At 38.1% G+C, this 16,890-nt stretch overlaps 1 protein-coding gene across 5 annotated transcripts in view; it reads right to left on the minus strand.

The window, feature by feature from the left end:
• TEC (tec protein tyrosine kinase) overlaps positions 1–16,890 on the minus strand; it is a 149,427-nt gene that overhangs the window by 2,450 nt on the left and 130,087 nt on the right. For 3 of the 5 annotated variants that reach the window (XM_089911891.1, XM_089911892.1, XM_089911893.1), the window contains 4 exons: positions 13,881–13,970; positions 12,971–13,142; positions 12,633–12,849; positions 2,423–2,487 (listed from right to left, as the gene is read on the minus strand). In XM_089911891.1, coding sequence (XP_089768017.1) covers positions 2,423–2,487; positions 12,633–12,849; positions 12,971–13,142; positions 13,881–13,970 — 544 coding nt within the window. The remainder of the gene's footprint in view (positions 1–2,422; positions 2,488–12,632; positions 12,850–12,970; positions 13,143–13,880; positions 13,971–16,890) is intronic. The other 2 variants (XM_089911894.1, XM_022564724.2) reach the window with 1 other exon arrangement.

Here is a 16,890-nt window from a genome sequence, read left to right on the forward strand (position 1 = left end):
TTTATAAGGCATTGGAGGCAGCATACAAGAAAAGAGTTTGCAAACTTTCTATTTAAGAAGCAGTTCTGTTCTTTAAACAAAAATTTTACCCGAAGGCCCCACATGTAAAACATCTAAAGCAGAGCTGCTCTAAAGGAAGTGGTGCAAAGCGCTTGGAGCACATGTGCTTTTGCCCCCGTGATTCCACAGAGCACAACTTAAAACTATAGCAAATAAAAAGAGCAAACTGCAAAATGATGTACGCACATGGTGGTGTATATATGTATATACCATGACGTGCATCCTCTACACACACACACTCAGAACAACACCATGTAGTTTCTCTATGGGAGCATACTTATGTCCTTCTAGAAGGACACACACAAACTGGTAACACTGGTTACCCCTGGGGAGGGTCTTAATTGGGGTGCTAAATACGGGTTCTTCAGCCCTTTCTGTAATGTGTTCAGTATGTATTTACAAGAGGAAGGTGTTCATGTATTACAGCAACATACCAGGTTAATTTCTGCAAGCTCCATGGGAAAATATTCAAATGATTGCACAAACTTCCTTCGCTGTATAGACAAAGATGGTGGCAGTGCCACCATGGGCGTTTGTCAGTCAGGGGAGTCTGAACTGAGTGTAGAACGAGTGTTTCAAAGGAGCTGATGCAAAAGCACAGGTTTCTTGAAAGCCAAACATATGAAAATCAAACCTGAAATTGGAGGCCTGCCTGTTAGATACAGAATATCTTCACAGAAAACAAACAAAGAGTACTGGGTCCTTACTGCCCTGACACCCAGCAGTTCTGGTCCCATTTCGGACGGTAATGGCTTTCTAACCTCCCTCGGCCCGAGTTTCTCAGGAGGGAGGCCTGGCCTGCCTTTATAACCGCCCTCATGCTGGCCATGGGCTGACCACCCTGACCCCCTTTCGATTCTTGAGCAGGCCAAGCTCACCCCAAATTTCAAGCTTTTGGACTCGGTGTTCTGCCACCTGGAATATTTTATCCTCAGACTTTCACCTAATTGACTACTTCCTGCCTTTTGGGTCTCTTTTCAGATATCCTGGTCTCAAAGAGGCCTTCGAGAGGCACCAGATTTGAAGTCGCTACCGTCACCCCTGCCCCGCGCCATCACTCAGTACCCGCCCGCCCCACCAGCCCCAAGTTATCGCTATCACGGGGGTCGGCAAACTTTTTCTGTAAAAGGCCAGACAATGAGTGTTTTAGATTTTGCAGGCCTTGTAGAGTGAAAGCAGCCAGACAACACATCTGTGAATGAGTCTATGTCCTATCAACACTTTTATTTATGGACACTGGCTTTTGACTTTCAGATAATTTTCACATGTCATAATATCTTTAAAGTTTTTTTTTATCCCAACCATTAAACAATGTGAACACCGTGGTTGGCTCACAGGCCATACAAACATAAGTGTTGGGTCAGATGTGGTCCAGAAACTGAGGTTGGCGGACCCCTGCTCTGTCACCTCACTCTGTGTTCTCCCCTCTTAGTGGTTCTAAGGTCTTATGTTTCTCTCTCCTCCTGAATTTAAGCTGCACGTGGGCAGGGACTCACATGGATAATGTCATCCTCTGCTAGGGTTCAATCTCTAGTGTTGTGCCTGGCACAGAGCAGGCACCTAATTTTGTATGGATGGGTGTACAGATAAATGAATGGATGAAGGAAGGAGGGAAAGAAAGCACAAATGAAATACTCTTTAAAGGACTTTTCTAACACCCTATTAGGATTACAAAAATTAAGAGAATAAAAACATTACAGATTTGCGTATTCTAAAAACGTACCCCAAACACATTTCTATCAAACCAAAGATTCTAGAAATTTAATCCACACCAGGGAGAAAAGAAAGTAGTGTATTTAACGGGCTATACTACCACCTAGTGGAGAGAATGATTAACAATAATTAACACAATGTATACTGTGTTATTTTAATATATTTATTTTATCTCAGGACATCTAATAGGGTTTCCTTTTTGCTTTATCAATGCAGATTATTTCCATGCTTATCAATTCTATAAGCTAATGTGAATATCAACTAAAGCCACATAATGAAGTATTAAGTAATCATAACTTCTCAACAGTTTACCTGAGAAAAAGCCAAAGCTAACAGTAAAAAGACAAATTCAGCAAAGAAATCTTTCAAAATATAGATAATCTATTTTCTAACCTTATACAAAAAACACTAAGAAGCAGAAAAGTCAATCTGTACAAAAATGATGGGTACTTAAAAAAAAATGATGGGTACTTCTAATGTTTTGTTAAAGGAACAAAAGATGTTTCAAAATAGCTCTGAAACAGGCATCAGAGGAAGAAGCTGACACAAACTGCAAAGGAAAAGTCAAGTACTTTCAAGGGAAAGGCCACAGTCTTACATTAATTTAATCCAAAATGTATAGAAAATGTTCACATATACTCAGCCTTACCTAGCCATTCCAAAATCAGAAACTTTCACAATTCCTGCCTCATTTACTAGACAATTTCTGGCAGCCTGGAAAACAACATTATAAAGGTATATTAGTTGCAAAGTTCCACAATAAAAGTAGAAAAATATAAGTTCTGTTTATATTAAATTTAGTGTAACCCAGTCAACATTTGCAGAGGTGGTGTCTCTTATAAATTTTTTTTTTACCCCTATGGAAACGTCTTCAACATTTATATGAAAGAATGGATAGAGAGACAGGTCAAAAGTCTCATGTGAAAAAAGGCATTATTACATAATCTTTGCCAACTGTCATATCTATATGAGGACTAAGAGGAGGGTCAATCAGCTTCTTGCCCACCCATTTCTATTCTTATTAAACTATCTGATTTTCTTATTGATAGTGACAACATCTCTTCAAGTCCTTAATTCAGGTTCTTACTAGGCGAGCTTTATAACACACAAGCATCAGAGTGATGGGTGAACCATCTTTTACCCAGTGGCTTTGCTCAATGATTGGTCTTCTCTAACCCAAAGAGTCAAAAGAACAGCCATATGTAACATAGTTTGCTTTGTCATTTATGACAAATACAATTCTAGATTACTTATACTTTCTTCCCCATTCTTTAAGGTTACAAGGTTCAAGAAAATAGTTTGGAAAGAGACACAGTATTTCTCAGAAGGAAGACATGATGACAGTCTTTTCACATGCTATAACCCATAGACTAAGAATGTATTTTTCTTCCTTATGCTTCAGAATTTTATTCTCTGTACGACGCAAATTCCATTTACACGAGGTTATTTCCTGTTGAATGCGTTTTAAGAGTCTCTTTTAAAGTATGAGTTAATACCCATTCCCTGGATTATCTCCGTCTTCCTATAAAGATACCTTATCATGCCTTTACTTGATAGTCACCAGGATTCTTCACCCAGGAGACAGAAGCATCAAAATCTTCCCTTAAGGGATGACAAAAACCTACCCTAATGATGTCAGTATCATAGGCACAAACATATCAAAATTGCCTTCACCACAGTGAGGTATGTGTAGAGAGGTGTAACCTGTCATACCCACGTAGACAACAGATTTCCATCAGTTTTAAAAGTCAAAAAAGAGGGAGGTGCTAAATTCACAAGTTTCAATATGACAAAGAGATGTTCTTTATCATCACTGAGCATAATAATAACTAATGTTACACATATCACATCATCTTCTATTTTGCAAAGTCCTTTGCCCCAATCATAAAATGTGACCTTTAAAAGTTTTGTGAAAGAAAAGCCCAGGATTGGATGGCTTCACTGGTGAATTCTACCAAATATTTAAAGAAGAATTAACACCAATCCTAAGTTCTCAAACTCTTCCAAAAAATTTTAAAAGGCTCACTTCCAATCTCATTTTATAAGGTCAATGTTACCCTAACTCCAAAGCAAGATAGGACACAACAAGAAAATAAAAATGCGGGCCAATATGCCTGATGAACATAGATGAAAAAATCCTCAACAAAATATTAGCAAACAGAATTCAACAGCACATTAAAAGGATCATACGGGCTTCCCTGGTGGCGCAGTGGTTGAGAGTCCGCCTGCCGATGCAGGGAACACGGGTTCATGCCCCGGTCCGGGAAGATTCCACATGCCGTGGAGCGGCTGGGCCCATGAGCCATGGCTGCCGAGCCTGTGCATCCGGAGCCTGTGCTCCGCAAGGAGAGAGGCCACAACAGTGAGAGGCCCACATACCACAAAAAAAAAAAAAAAAAAAAAAAAAAAAAAAGGATCATACACCATGATCCAGTGGTATTTATCCCTGGGATACAAGGATGGTTTGACATATGCAAATCAAAAACATGATACACCACACTAACAGAAGGAAGGATAAAAATCACATGATCATCTCAACAGATACAGAAAAAGCATTTGACAAAATTCAAAATCCTTTCATTTCATGATTAAAAACTCTCAACAAGTTAGGTATAGAAGGAATGTACCTCAACATAATACAAGTCATATATTACAAGCCCACAGCTAACAACATACTCAATGGTGAAAAGCTAAAAGTTTTTCCTCCAAGGTCAGGAACAAGACAAGGATGCCCACTCTCGTCACTTCTATTGAACATAGTACTGAAAGTCCTAGCCAGAGCAACTAGGTGAGAAAAAGAAATAAAAGGCATCCAAATTGGAATAGAAAATAAGATTGTCTCTGTTTGCAGATGACATGATCTTATATATGTAAAACTCTAAAGACTCCACTAAAAAACTGTTAGAAGTAATAAAAGAACTCAGTAAAGTTGAAGGATACAAAATAAACATAGAAAATCAGTTTTGTTTCTATACACTAACAATGAACTGAGAGAAATTAAGAAAGCAAGTGAATTTCAATAGCATCAAAAACATTAACATATGTAGGAATAAATTTCACCAAGGAGGTGAAAGACCTGTACACTTAAAACTATAAGACACTGATGAAAGAAACTGAAGAAGACACAAATAAACAGCAAGATATCCTGTGTTCACAGAGTGGAAGAATTAATATTGCTAAAATGTGCATACTACCCAAAAGGATCTACACATTTAACGCAACCCTAACAAAATTCCACTGCATTTTTCAGAGAAATATAAAAAACAATCTAAATTTCATACGAAACTAAAAAGACCTTGAATAGCCAAAACAATCTTGAAAATGAATAAAGCTGGAGGCATCACACTTCCTGATTTTGAACTAGATTGCAGAAATATAGTAATCAAAGCTGTATGGTACTGGCACAGAAACAGAGACATAGGCCAATGGAACAGAACAGAGAATCCAGAAATAAACCCATGTATATATGGTCAACTAATCTTTAACATGGGCACCAAGAACACACAAAGGGAAGGAATAATCTCTTCCATAAATGGTGCTGGTAAATTCAAATATCCATATGTAAAATAATGAAATTGGACCCTACTCTTACACCACACAAAAAATTAACTTGAAATAGATTAAAGACTTAAATGTAACACCTGAAACTATACAACTCCTAGAAGAAAACATAGGGGAAAAACTCTTTGACATGGTCTTGGCAATGATTTTTTGGATCTGACACCAAAACACGGGCAAAAAAAGCAAAAATAAATAACTAGGGCTACAACAAAGTAAGAAGTTTTTTCACAGCAAAGGAAACAATCAACAAAATGAAAAGGCAAACTATAGAATGGGAAAAAAATATTTGTAAAACATATATCTGATAAAGGGTTAATATCTAAAATATATAAGGAACTCATTCTACTCAACAGCAAAAAAGCAAATATTTGATTGAAAAATGAGCAGAGGACTGAATACACGCTTGATCAAAAAAGACACACAAGGGAATTCCCTGGTGGTCCAGTGGTTAGGACTCCACACTTCCACTGCAGGGGGCATGGGTTCAATCCTGGTTGGGGAACTAAGATCCCGCAAGCCGTGTGGCAGGGCCAAAAAAAAAAAAAAAGACACACAAATGGCCAATAGGTACGTGAAAAGGGGCTCAACACCACTAATCATCAGGGAAATGCAAATCAAAACCACAATGAGATATCACCTCTCACTTCTCAGAACGGCTATCAACAAAAACACGAGATGACAACAGCTGGCAAAAAAGAAAAGGCAGAGAGCAGAAGCAAGAAGAACTACAATCCTGCAGCCTGTGGAACAAAAACCACATTCACAGAAAGATAGACAAGATGAAAAGGCAGAGGGCTATGTACAAGATGAAGGAACAAGATAAAACCCCAGAAAAACAACTAAATGAAGTGGAGATAGGCAACCTTCCAGAAAAAGAATTCAAAATAATGATAGTGAAGATGATCCAGGATCTCGAAAAAAGAATGGAGGCAAAGATCGAGAAGATGCAAGAAATGTTTAAGAAAGACCTAGAAGAATTAAAGAACAAACAAACAGAGATGAACAATACAATAAATGAAATGAAAACTACACTAGAAGGGGTCAACAGCAGAATAACTGAGGCAGAAGAACGGATAAGTGACCTGGAAGACAGAATGGTGGAATTCACTGCTGCAGAACAGAATAAAGAAAAAAGAATGAAAAGAAATGAAGACAGCCTAAGAGACCTCTGCGACAACATTAAATGCAACAACATTTGCATTATAGGGGTCCCAGAAGGAGAAGAGAGAGAGAAAGGACCAGAGAAAATATCTGAAGAGATTATAGTCGAAAACTTCCATAACGTGGGAAAGGAAACAGCCACCTAAGTCCAGGAAGCACAGAGAGCCCCATACAGGATAAACCCAAGGAGAAACACGCCGAGACACACAGTAATCAAATTGACAAAATTAAAAACAAAGAAAAATTATTGAAAGCAGCAAGGGAAAAATGACAAATAATATACAAGGGAACTCCCATAAGGTTAACAGCTGATTTCTCAGCAGAAACTCTACAAGCCAGAAGGGAGTGGCATGATATAATTAAAGTGATGAAAGGGAAGAACCTACAACCAAGATTACTCTACCCGGCAAGGATCTCATTCAGATTCGATGGAGAAATCAAAAGCGTTACACACAAGCAAAAGCTGAGAGAATTCAGTCCCACCAAACCAGCTCTACAACAAATGCTAAAGGAACTTCTCTAAATGGGAAACACAACAGAAGAAAAGGACTTACAAAAACAAACCCAAAACAATTAAGAAAATGATCATAGGAATATACATATCGATAATCACCTTAAACGTGAATGGATTAAATGCTACAACCAAAAGACACAGGCTTGCTGAATGGATACAAAAACAAGACCCACATATATGCTGTCTACAAGAGACCCACATCAGACCTAGGGACACATACAGACTGAAAGTGAGGGGATGGAAAAAGATATTCTGTGCAAATGGAAATCAAAAGAAAGCTGGAGTAGCAATCCTCATATCAGATATAATACACTTTAAAAGAAAGAATGTTACAAGAGACAAGGAAGGACACTACATAATAATCAAGGGATCAATCCAAGAAGATATAACAATTATATAAATATATATGCACCCAATGTAGAAGCAACTCAATACATAAGGCAACTGCTAACAGCTATAAAAGAGGAAATCGACAGTAACACAATAATAGTGGGGGACTTTAACACCTCACTTACACCAATGGACAGATCACCCAGAATGAAAATAACTAAGCAAACAGAAGCTTTAAATGACACGACAGAGCAGATAGATTTAATTGATATTTATAGGACATTCCATCCAAAAACAGCACATTACACTTTCTTCTCAAGTGCACATGGAACATTCTCCAGGATAGATCACATCTTGGGTCACAAATCAAGCCTCAGTAAATTTAAGAAAATTGAAATCATATCAAGCATCTTTTCTGACCACAACGCTATGAGATGAGAAATCAATTACAGGGAAACAAACATAAAAAACACAAACACATGGAGGCTAAACAATATGTTACTAAATAACCAAGGCATCACTGAAGAAATCAAACAGGAAATTAAAAAGTACCTAGAGACAAATGATAATGAAAACTCGATGATCCAAAACCTATGGGATGCATCAAAAGCAGTTCTAAAAGGGAAGTTTATAGCTATACAAGCCTACCTCAAGAAACAACAAAAAATCTCAAATAAAAAATCTAACCTTACACCTAAAGGAACTAGAGAAAGAAGAACAAACAAAACCCAAAGTTAGCAGAAGGGAAGAAATCATGAAGATCAGAGCAGAAATAAATGAAACAGAAGCAAAAAAACAATAGCAAAGGTCAATAAAACTAAAAGCTGGTTCTTTGAGAAATAAACAAAACTGATAAACCATTAGCCAGACTCATCAAGAAAAAGAGGGAGAGGACTCAAATAAACAGAATTAGAAATGAAAAAGGAGAAATTACAACAGATACCGCAGAAATACAAAGCATCCTAAGAGACTACTACAAGCTACTCTATGCCAGTAAAATGGACAACCTGGAAGAAATGGACAAATTCTTAGAAAGTTATAACCTTCCAAGACTGAACCATGAAGAAATAGAAAATATGAACAGGCCAATCACAAGTAATGAAATTGAAACTGTGATAAAAAATCTTCCAAAAAACAAAAGTCCATGACCAGATGGCTTCACAGGTGAATTCTATCTAACATGTAGAGAAGAGCTAACACCCATCCTTCTCAAACTCTTCCAAAAAATTGCAGAGGAAGGAACACTCCCAAACTCATTCTATGAGGCCACCATCACCCTGATACCAAAACCAGACAAAGATACTCCCAAAAAAGAAAATTACAGACCAATATCACTGATGACTATAGATGCAAAAATCCTCAACAAAATGCTGGCAAACAGAATCCAGCAACACATTAAAAGGATCATACACTATGATCAAGTGGGATTTATCTCAGGGATGCAAGGATTCTTCAATATATGCAAATCAATCCATGTGATACACCATATTAACAAATTGAAGAAGAAAAACCATATGATCATCTCAATACATGCAGAAAAAGCTTTTGACAAAATTCAACACCCACTTGTGATAAAAAAGTCTCCAGAAAGTGGGCATAGAGGGAACCTACCTCAACATAATAAAGGCCATATATGACAAACCCACAGCAAACATCATTCTCAATGGTGAAAAACTGAAAGCATTTCCTCTAAGATCAGGAACAAGACAAGGATGTCCACTCTCACCTCTATTATTCAACATAGTTTTGGAAGTCCTAGCCACGGCAATCAGAGAAGAAAAAGAAATAAAAGGAATACAAATTGGAAAAGAAGAAGTAAAACTGTCACTGTTTGCAGATGACATGATACTATACACAGAGAATCCTAAAAATGCCGCCAGAAAACTACTAGAGCTAATCAATGAATTTGGTAAAGTTGCACAGGATACAAAATTAATGCACAGAAATCTCTTGCATTCCTATACACTAATGATGAAAAATCTGAAAGAGAAATTAAGGAAACACTCCCATTTACCACTGCAACAAAAAGAAGAAAATACCTAGGAATAAACCTACCTAGGGAGACAAAAGACCTGTATGCAGAAAACTATAAGACACTGATGAAAGAAATTAAAGATGATACCAACAGATGGAGAGATATACCATGTTCTTGGATTGGAAGAATCAATATTGTGAAAATGACTATACTACCCAAAGCAATCTACAGATTCAATGCAATCTCTATCAAATTACCAATGGCATTTTTTATGGAACTAGAACAAAAAAATCTTAAGATTTGTATGGAGACACAAAAGACCCCTAATAGCCAAAGCAGTCTTGAGGGAAAAAAACGGAGCTGGAGGAATCAGACTCCCTGACTTCAGACTATACTACAAAGCTACAGGAATCAAGACAATATGGTACTGGCAAAAAAAAAACAGAAATATAGATCAATGGAACAGGATAGAAAGCCCAGAGATAAACCCACGCACCTGTGGTCAACTAATCTATGACAAAGGAGGCAAGGATATACAATGGAGAAAAGACAGTCTCTTCAATAAGTGGTGCTGGGAAAACTGGACAGCTACATGTAAAAGAATGAAAGAAGAACACTCCCTAACACCATCCACAAAAATAAACTCAAAATGGATTCGAGACCTAAATATAAGACTGGACGCTATAAAACTCTTTGAGGAAAACATAGGAAGAACACTCTTTGACATAAATCCCAGCAAGATCTTTTTTGATCCACCTCCTAGAGTAATGGAAATCAAACCAAAAATAAACAAATGGGACCTAATGAAATTTAAAAGGTTTTGCACAGCAAAGCAAACCATAAACAAGACGAAAGACAATCCTCAGAATGGGAGAAAATATTTTCAAACAAATCAACAGACAAAGGATTAATCTCCAAAATATATAAACAGCTCATGCAGCTCAATACTAGAGAAACAGAAAACCCAATCCAAAAATGGGCAGAAGACCTAAATAGACATTTCTCCAAAGAAGACATACAGATGGCCAAGAAGCACATGAAAAGCTGCTCAACATCACTAATTATTAGAGAAATGCAAATCAAAACTACAATGAGGTATCACCTCACACTAGTTAGAAGGGCATCATCAGAAAATCTACAAACAACAAATGCTAGAGAGGGTGTGGAGAAAAGGGAACCCTCTTGCACTGTTGGTGGGAATGTAAATTGATACAGCCACTATGGAGAACAGTATGGAGGTTCCTTAAGAAACTAAAAATAGAATTACCGCATGATCCAGCAATGCCACTACTGGGCATATACCCAGAGAAAACCATAATTGAAAAAGACACATGCACCCCAATATTCATTGCAGCACTATTTACAATAGCCAGGTCATGGAAGCACCCTAAATGCCCATTGACAGACAAATGGATAAAGAAGTTTAGTACATATATGCAATGGAATATTACTCAGCCATAAAAAGGAACGAAATTGAGTCATTTGTTGAGACGTGGATGGATCCAGAGACTGTCATATAGAGTGAAGTAAGTCAGAAAGAGAAAAACAAATATCATATATTAATGCATGTATGTGGAACCTAGAAAAATGGTACAGATGAACCAGTTTGCAGGGCAGAAGTTGAGACACAGATGTAGAGGACAAATGTATGGACACCAATGGGGGAAAGCCACGGGGTGGTGGTATGCTGAATTGGGCGATTGGGATTGACATGTATACACTGATGTGTATAAAATTGATGACTAATAAGAACCTGCTGAATAAAAAAATAAAATTCAGAAATTAAAAAAAATAAACAACTAATACTAAACTTTCTTTGGGTTATTTGTATGGACATATGTTAATATAAATGTTTCTGACATTACATGAAATTCCTAAAAATCTTATATGTTCTGGTATAATGTTATAAGTCATAATTCTAGTTATTACTTTAAAATGTGTATCTCAGAAATAACCAAAAAAGAAAAAAGAAAAGGTGGAGAAAGAGGAACCCTTGTATACTGTTGGTGGGAATGCAAATTGGTATAGCCACTATGGAAAGCAGTATGGAGGTTCCTCAAGAAATTAAAAACAGAACTACCATATATATGATCCAGCAGTCCCACTTCCTAGTATGTAGCTGAAGGAAACAAAATCAGTACCTTAAAGAAATATCTGCACTCCCATATTCATAGCAGCATTATTCACAATAGCCAAGATATGGAAACAACCCAAGTGTCCATCAAGGGGTGAATGAATAAAGACAATGTGGTGTGTATATATATACACAGACAGAATGGAACATTATTCAACCATAAAAGGAAGAAGGAAATCTCATCAGTTGCAACAACATGGATGAACCTGGAGGACACTATGTTAAGTGAAACAGACCAGACAGAGAAAGACAAATACTATATGCTATCACTTATATATGGAATCTAAGGGGGAAAAAAAATGGAACTCACAGAAAGGAAGACTATACTGGTGATTGCCAGGGGTTGGGGGGTTAGGGGAAATGGAGATGTTGGTCAAAGGGTACAAACTTTCAGTTACAAGGTAAGTTTTGAGGATCTAAGATATAGCATGATGACTATAGTTAATAATAGAGTATTGTATACTTTAACAGGGACTAACGGTTCTACCAACATACTGAAAATAGACACATTTGGGAAGAATAGGCAGAGAAGAAAAAGAGAAAGAAAAAATGAGTGGAGAAGAGAGGGAGACAGAGTAAGAGAGAGGAAAAATTAAGAAGCGTCTCCAGCACAATAATTTAGAACCAGTAACAGATTACTTTTTCTGGTATTTTCTGGAGTTAACGTCCACTCCATCTCTTTCCAGTGAAGAAAATGAACGAAAGGATTTCTGTTATAATTTCAGCTTCTAGTGTGTGAGATGGAAAACAGCTTAGGACTTAGTCAGAGGATGAGTCAACCCTTAACTTCCCATTTATCACCATATGCATGTCATTTCACTTCTCTGATGCTAATTTTCTTATCTATAAGACAATGGTGGTCAGAAAATCTGTTATGATTAGCTATCTCGTGGGATTCTTATGAAGACCAAATGTAATGTATGGTAACTAACCTGGAAATATTACCTATGTAATTATGTATGATTTAATAAGCAGGTACCTATGTAATTATATACTACATGTATTAGATTTAATAAAGATCTTTCTGTTAAAACTATGGGGCAAGTTAAATTTACCACATTTAAAAGTAACAGTGATATATTGTTGAGAACAAAACTTGGGTATGAACACGTCATTCCTCATTTGTTGACCCAGATTACAAAGGAACTTGGCTGGTGATGGGAAGGCAGGTGGTTTGCGATTACCAGATCTCTGTGGATGAAGCTGTTTCTCTCCAGGTACTCCATCCCTTCACACACATCTTGACACATGCTCAGCAGCACATCTCTACTAAAATGGCCTTGTCTCTGTCGGAGGAAATTCAGAAGGCATCCCCTTTCCATGAACTCGGTAACGATGTAAATGGGTTTCTGCTGGGTGCATACACCATAAAGCTGTACTAACTTTGGGTGTGTCAGTTTCCTGAGAGGGAAGTCATGCATACACAGAGTTACTGCAGGGAAAGAAACCACCAGGGGTGTTAGCTGGCAAGGGGCCACTGTTTAATACAAAAAGGGGAGCCAGAAAAAATGTAGAAACTTACATCATTACTTTAGCTTCTTCTATAAAATCTTCCTCACACATGGCACCTTCCCTAATAGCTTTGATGGCTACTTTGTACTGAGCTCGCCACTTGCCAAGCCTTACTACTCCAAAGAGTCCACTCCCCAACTCCCTCATAAAGGTCAGCTCTGAAGGGTTAATCTCCCATTTTTCTGTGAGACAGAGGGGGAAAGTGATAAAATTTAATCAGGAGAATACAGTAGGAATCAGTGGAAAACAAAGAAACTATAACCAAGGTCAATCTAAAACTTACAAGGTAATACAATTACCAACACAGAGCAGACTTGCAACCTGCCCATAAGCAACAGAAGGTGGCTTTCCTCTCTCTGGGGAGGATGGACCCCTTCTCAGCTGTCACAGTAAAAGCAAAGTGAACTGAAGAAGGCAAGAAGATGCTACACAATAGGCTAATAATAATGGAGCTTGAAAGTTAAAGGTACTTTTTTCTTTTTTAAACAAATACTTCCTCCTTTACCATTCCTCCCCCTGAAGTTTTTTTTTTTCTGTTTCGATTCCATCAAGTTGGGAAGAGTTTAACCTGTTTAAAAGGCTTTCCCCAGTAGCACAAAGACAATCAAGTTGCATGTCTTCTCTATTACCTCCATCTTTACTTTCCTGTGAGTAGCCAACCAAGCCCAGTGAGAAGCAGGAAAGGCTTTGATTTATTTTGGAAGTAACATGGTAATGCTTATTTTTCACTGACGGGCAGCTTTCTGCCAAATAATAATGAATAGTGATGAAAACAGAAAACCTAGGGTCACTACAGCTATAAGTGTAGTCATCTAACATCTCACACGGTAAACTTATACAGAAACAGTTCCGCTACGTGGAATTCTACACATCTAAACTGGTCTTGGGATAATGGGTTCAAGAAAAATTTGCCACGCAACTAAAAAAGGAGTTACCGTAGCTGAATCCTGCAGTGGTTGGTGCATTCTTCCCCTTTGTGCTAACTGGGTACCGCAGCCTTGTGACAAGTCCTAGAAATCAAAAAGAGTATTACAGTTGAATGCACTCAATCATTCTGCATGGTAAAGCACTAAACTAGAAACTCACTTACAAAATTCATTCATTTATTCACTTAGTGCTCATCTTCTTTGTGTATATATAGCCCTCTGCTATATGCTAGCAAAAACTAAAGGAAGGCAGGAAGGACGATGATCCTACTGTTGTCAAAACCAAGCCTGTGTGCCTGAGGCACAGTGAGGCCAAACAAACCAAAATGTCGGAGTCTGGAGCAGAAAAAGGTTTACTGCAGGGCCAAGCAAGGAGAACGGGGGGCTTGTACTCAAAAGACCCCAACTCCCCAGTGGCCTTCGACAAGGGTTTTTAAAGACATTGTTAGGGGAGAGGGTAGTAAGACAAGTGATCAGCTCCTGGACCTTCTTCTGATTGGCTGACGGTAGGTAACAGGGTGATGTTTCAGGAATCTCAATCATCAACCTTCTGGTTCCAACCAGCCTGGGGTCTACCTGCTTGTGGTCAGCATGTAGTCACCCTCCTCCACCTGGATGGGGGTCTTAGTTTCTGCAGAGCGACTCAAAGATACGCATCAGATTGTTATCTACATCCCTTCAGGAGGAACTAGGAGTCCTGTGACTAACCATTAACTGCTTGAGCCTGCTCGTTGGAGCTTGCGGAAGGCCTAGGAGACTAAAGCCCTTTTTCTCTTTTTCAAACAAAAAACGGGAAACACAGAGGAGCTTCTGTACCCAGGAAGGCCCCCACAGGGTCCTGCTTGGTTTCACTACTCTCTGAGCCGACAATTTCATATTTTTAAAATATACGTTTTTATTCATTCAACATTTTTTTTTTAAATGCAGTGTGTGTCAGGCACTATGCTAGCATGGTGTCTTGCAAACACTTTAAAGGATGTTAAAAGGTTTCCAACAATTATTATCAATTATTATTTCATGTTCTTTTCCAGTATGAGATTTGAATTATGAAATGGAATTACAGTAGTCTGCTAAAATTAAAGTGATGCACCTGACATAACTCAGCGTTTGTGATCTTAGCATAAAAACTGGACTCTACGATATTAACGACTGGGAATAACACGACTACTGGAAATAGGTGAGGTACCTTAAATCCTTTAACTTAAGTTGCTTACAATACTAAATAAGAAATCCCAGGTATTTCTCCTGTAAACACCTGTAGCACTATGTATTTCTTCTAATACAGTGTATCTCATAGTAATTTAATATTGTTATGTACTTCTCTGTCTCCCCTACCAGATGGTAAGATCTGGGAGAGACAAGATCAATAGCCATCTAGTTCACCATAGTATCCCTACCGTCCGGCACAGTTCCTGGCATGCAGTAGGCACTTAATACATGTTTCTGGAATGAGTGAATTGAGATAACGGTGAAGCGTAACAATTCACACAAGAACAAGAAGAAAGGAATAGGGGAACGTGAATGCTGAAAAAGACTAGAATAAAAGATAAGAAAAAGTTCTTCAGGGGATAAATTGATATGAAATCAGTTCCTCAAATGTTAAACACAGAGTTATTACATGATCCAGCAAATCCATTCCTAGGTTAGTACCCAAAAGAAATGAAACATGTTTCATGCAAAAACTTGTACACAAATGTTTCCAGCAGCATTACTCATAATGGCCAAAAGGTGGAAACAGCCCAAATGTCCATCAACTGATGAATGATACAAAATGGATAAACAAAATCCATATGATGGATTATTATTCATCGTTAAAAAGGAGTGGAGTACTTATATAGGCTACGACATGGAGGAATGTCAAAAATATTATGCTCAAAGAAGCTAGTCAGAACAGACTGCATATGGTATGATTCCATTTACATGAAATGTCCAGAATAGGCAAATCTATACAGATAGAAAGTAGATTAGTGGGTGCCTAGGACAGGACTGGTGGAAGGGGTTAAGGGGTGACTGGTAATGCACGGGGGATGCTGAAAATGACCTCAGATTATGGTGACAGTTGGCACAACTCTGTAAATATACTAATTTACAGACCACTGAGTTGTACACATCATGTGGGTGAACTTTATGGTGTGTAAATTATATCTCAATAACCATTCCTATCATTATCTGAGAGACGTGAAGAGAGTCACAAATAGCAACAAACTTGGCAAAGGCCTTCGATAAAATTTCAAAAGTTAATTTTCCATAGATTGGGCTGGACACTTGGCTAACCCCTGCTCAGTTACATCTTTGAAGTCAAAGGCTAGAAATCTTTCTATCTCATCCTCTGGAGCTTCCAAGGGCACAAATGTGGTTTCTGGTTTTGTTTTTGATGTTTGGTTTATTCCCACTCTGGTGGTTAAGTGTAGCAAAGATTTGGGAAGATGGAAGACGTGTCTGGAACATTCTTATGCTAGTCTTTGGAAGCCTCTAAAACAGGCCTAAACCTAAGCTGCTCATCTGGCAGCTTCTGTGACAGCTGCGACACAGACATACATTGGATTTTAGTTTGGTACTGTTAAAGAAAAAAAAATATTCAATGACGCTTTTAAAGATGGTCCAGCAGGCTTTATTCAGGACCACTGTGATAGGTATAAGGACCACTGCAATGGGATTTTAAAGTGGGGGAGAGAGATGGGCCCGACTCTGAACACAACCTGGACAAATGAGAACTCACAGCCAAGAAGAAGGGTGGGGAATCAGTGGATGGAAAATTACTAAAAGAAACATCAATGCAGGGAGGGCTTAGAGTGCTTCTGGCCAAACTAATCAAACAAGATTCTTGCTGAAATAAGCCAGGGTACCCAGACATTACCCGGGGGGATGGTGGAAGGCGAGGAACCCGACCAGTTATTGAGGGTGATTAGACATCAAATCTCAAGGGTAAGGGGTTCTGGTTAAAGTGACTTAGCAGGGTTATTGCCAAAACTGGATTTTATAAGAAAGTGTACAGATGGGCCCA

The sequence above is a fragment of the Delphinapterus leucas genome, chromosome 5, assembly GCF_059928025.1.
Source record: "Delphinapterus leucas isolate spDelLeu-1000000601 "Yukka" chromosome 5, BTC_Dleu_Yukka2, whole genome shotgun sequence".
NCBI lineage: Eukaryota > Metazoa > Chordata > Mammalia > Artiodactyla > Monodontidae > Delphinapterus > Delphinapterus leucas.